The following is a 4,098-nucleotide window of genomic DNA, read 5'->3' as shown; positions in this document are numbered from 1 at the left end:
AAAATTAATGGATAAAAATAAAAAATAAAAATAATTAATAAGAATATGTACATACAAATATATGAATGAGTGATTGAGTGCAGTAGATGGTATCGAGTACAGTATATACATATGAGATGAGGATGCTCTCGATTGTGCATCTGTAGAAGTTTGTGAGTGCTTTTGGTGACAAGACAAATTTCTTCAGCCTCCTGAGGTTGAAGAGGCGCTGCTGCGCCTTCTTCACAACACTGTCTGTGTGGGTGGACCAATTCAGTTTGTCCGTGATGTGTACGCCGAGGAACTTAACTTACTACCCTCTCCACTACTGTCCCGTCGATGTGGATAGGGGGGGTGCTCCCTCTGCTGTTTCCTGAAGTTCACAATCAGATTGGATTGTGGACCAGATTGGTCTGACCAGCGTTGAACAGACCTGAGCGCGGGAGCTTTTTGTTTTAGTCTCTGTCTGTAGGCAACAAAATGGAGTCGTGGTCAGCTTTTCCAAAAGGAGGGCAGGGGAGGGCCTTATATGCGTCGCGGCAGTTAGAATAACAATGATCCAGGGTTTTACCAGTCCTGGTTGTGCAATCGATATGCTGATAGAATTTAGGGAGTCTTGTTTTCAGATTAGCCTTGTTAAAATCCCCAGCAACAATGAATGCAGCCTCAGGATATGTGGTTTCCAGTTTACATAGAGTCAAATAAAGTTTTTTTAGGGCCATCGATGTGTCTGCTTGGGGGGGAATATATACGGCTGTGATTATAATTGAAGAGAATTATCTTGGTCGATAATGCGGTCAACATTTGATTGTGTGGAATTCTAAGTCAGGTGAACAGAAGGACTTGAGTACCTGTATGTTGTTATGATCACACCACGTCTCGTTAATCATAAGGCATACCCCCCCGCCCCTCTTCTTACCAGAAGGATGCTTGTTTCTGTTGGCACGATGCGTGAAGAAACCAGGTGGCTGTACCGACTCCGATAGCGTGTCTCGAGTGAGCCATGTTTCCGTGAAGCAAAGAACGTTACAGTCTCTGATGTCTCTCTTGAATGCTACCCTTGCTCGGATTTCATCCACCTTGTTGTCAAGAGACTGGACATCGGCGAGTAGTATGCTAGGGAGTGGTGCGCGATGTGCCCGTCTCCGGAGCCTGACCAGAAGACCGCTTCGTTTGGCCCCTTTTACGACATTGTTGTTTTGGGTCGCGGGCTGGGATCCGATCCATTGTCCTGGGTGGAAGGCAGAACACAGGGTCCACTTCGGTCCACTTCACTTAATGATGGTGAGTTGACGTTGCTCTTATATTCAGTAGTTCCTCCCGACTGTATGTAATGAAACCCAAGATTACTTGGGGTACCAATCAATGTAAGAAATAACATGTAAAAAAAATTAATACTGCATAGCTTGTGCACAGTACAAAGACCTTCGTTTTATAGTGACACACATACTTCCACACAAAACATTAGTTATCATACGCCCACACTGTCCTGCTACCCAGCCGACATAGGGAGAGACCCTGGGAAGTCCTCAGTGCCGAGACCCTGGGAAGTCCTCAGTGCCGAGACCCTGGGAAGCTCTCTGCCGAGACCCTGGGAAGTCCTCAGTGCCGAGACCCTGGGAAGCTCTCTGCCGAGACCCTGGGAAGTCCTCAGTGCCGAGACCCTGGGAAGCTCTCTGCCGAGACCCTGGGAAGTCCTCAGTGCCGAGACCCTGGGAAGCTCTCTGTGCCGAGACCCTGGGAAGCTCTCTGTGCCGAGACCCTCGGAAGTTCTCAGTGCCGAGACCCTGGGAAGCTCTCTGTGCTGAGACCCTGGGAAGCTCTCTGTGCCGAGACCCTGGGAAGCTCTCTGTGCCGAGACCCTGGGAAGCTCTCTGTGCCGAGACCCTGGGAAGCTCTCTGTGCCGAGACCCTGGGAAGTCCTCAGTGCCCCAGCCAAGGTCGGCCCCGAATCTTGCTCAGACAGTCCGTCATCAAGATACTAGATATATTGTCACCAAAACATTAATTCTAACTACGAACTAAACTCTCAGATATAATTCTACTGACTAAATAACACACAGCATTAAAATAGTATAATGATTCTAATCAATTTCATACAATCATATGGTTTCAGAGTTATGGTTTCAGAGGGTAATATTCTAATCATATAATTCTATTAACAATCTTCAATTTCTGTATGATTGTGTAATACATGATTCATTCAATGGAATATCCAAACAACTTAATTTTACAGTCACTTTTTATGTTGATTGACTTCATGAGTGTACAAAACATTTCCATGACATAGACTGACCATGTGAATGATCCCTTCACTTGTTAAATCCACTTCCAACTAATGGTCAGTATGCACTACTACACCCTCCCTCACATGAACACTAACAAATCAAATCAAATGTATTTGTCACATACACATGGTTAGCAGATGTTAATGCGAGTGTAGCGAAATGCTTGTGCTTCTCGTTCCGACAATGCAGTAATAACCAACAAGTAATCTAGCTAACAATTCCAAAACTACTACCTTATAGACACAAGTGTAAGGGGATAAAGAATATGGACATAAAGATATATGAATGAGTGATGGTACAGAACGGCATAGGCAAGATGCAGTAGATGGTATCGAGTACAGTATATACATATGAGATGAGTAATGTAGGGTATGTAAACAGAACTGGTCCTTCTGTAGCTCAGTTGGTAGAGCATGGCGCTTTTAACGCCAGGGTAGTGGGTTCGATCCCGGGACCACCCATACGTAGAATGTACACACATGACTGTAAGTCGCTTTGGATAAAGCGTCTGCTAAATGGCATATATTATTATTATTATTATTATTATTATTATTATTATTATTATTATTATTATTATTATTATTTATTATTATATTAGAACTCTAACCATACCCTTATAAAGGTGTAACTGCCGCGCGCTGGGCTCCACTACCTGATTGTCCACGGTTACGGCAAGATGCTTCAGGCGCAGCTCTGAGAACATCTCCAGGTCAACCTCACCTGGGAACATCTCCAGGTCAACCTCACCAGCTCTGAGAACATCTCCAGGTCAACCTCACCTGGGAACATCAGAAACACATAGACAACCTATGAAGAGCTGGAACCAGACCCTAAAGCTGGGGCACTCAACTCTTACCCTACGAGATCCAGAGCCTGCTGGTTGTATCTGATCATTAATTGCACACACGTGGTGTCCCAGGTCTAAATCAATCCCTGATTAGAGGAAAAATTAAGTGGAACTGGCTTCGAGGTCCAGAGTTGAGTTTGAGGCACCTAAAGGAAGGCTTTTCTTCTAGATTCAAACAGAAAGAGTTAGAACCGCAGGACATAAAGTCATGTTATCTTATAAATAATGTTAGCTACCAAATAAGTAACAGACATTGTGCGAACCAAAAATAGATTGTCTTCAGTTATGATTTGCAGAATTTGGTGGAAGTAATCTGCCTAGAATAAAACAGGTAAATTACTTTACTTGGTGTGCTCTTAGGTAAATCAATGTCGTTAAACAAATATTTGAATTGTTTATCTATAGTACTTTAATCTCTTGGAACAGCTTGTATCTTTCTCACCTGCTCCACTTCCGACTCCCATCACATTAAGATGGGCTTTTCCCTCTCCAATGCTGGGGAAGACAAAGGCAGGATATTGTGCTATCGGGACAGGTAGCTACTATCGTAAAACACCCCAGAGTCTTAGCTACATCCTTGTTACCTGGCTAGTATGTCAGGCAGGATGACGTGGATGAAGTCCTGCATGCACTGATGTTCAGAGGAGCATTCTCGGAACAACTGGAAGGACTTGAGGTATCTGTTATCATCCTCCACCAGACTCCTCGTAGCATAGGACATTGCTAAATGGTCTGTCAAAACAATCACAACTTTCTTTTATTTTACACTCCTTTAACTTTACACTCCTTTAACTTTACACTCCTTTAACTTTACACCCCTTTAAATGTACACCCCTTTAAATGTACACCCCTTTAAATGTACACCCCTTTAAATGTACACCCCTTTAACTTTACACTCCTTTAACTTTACACTCCTTTAACTTTACACTCCTTTAACTTTACACTCCTTTAACTTTACACTCCTTTCAGATGAGAATGACAGGA

General features: G+C 43.5%; 1 protein-coding gene across 1 annotated transcript; it reads right to left on the bottom strand.

Moving 5' to 3' along the window:
- Nucleotides 1–3,617: 3,617 nt before the first annotated feature.
- LOC127911123 (histamine N-methyltransferase-like) lies at nt 3,618–3,835 on the bottom strand. Its single transcript, XM_052477380.1, has one exon. It carries the CDS (start codon nt 3,833–3,835, stop codon nt 3,695–3,697), a length of 141 nt encoding a protein of 46 aa, XP_052333340.1. The 3' UTR covers nt 3,618–3,694.
- Nucleotides 3,836–4,098: the final 263 nt, after the last annotated feature.

Source organism: Oncorhynchus keta, chromosome 23 (assembly GCF_023373465.1).
Source record: "Oncorhynchus keta strain PuntledgeMale-10-30-2019 chromosome 23, Oket_V2, whole genome shotgun sequence".
NCBI lineage: Eukaryota > Metazoa > Chordata > Actinopteri > Salmoniformes > Salmonidae > Oncorhynchus > Oncorhynchus keta.
This window is presented reverse-complemented; position numbering and strand designations above follow the sequence as displayed.

Excerpts from the sequence above, each read along its gene's own strand:
- LOC127911123 (XM_052477380.1), bottom strand. The coding sequence starts at position 3,835 with ATGTCCTATGCTACGAGGAGTCTGGTGGAGGATGATAACAGATACCTC.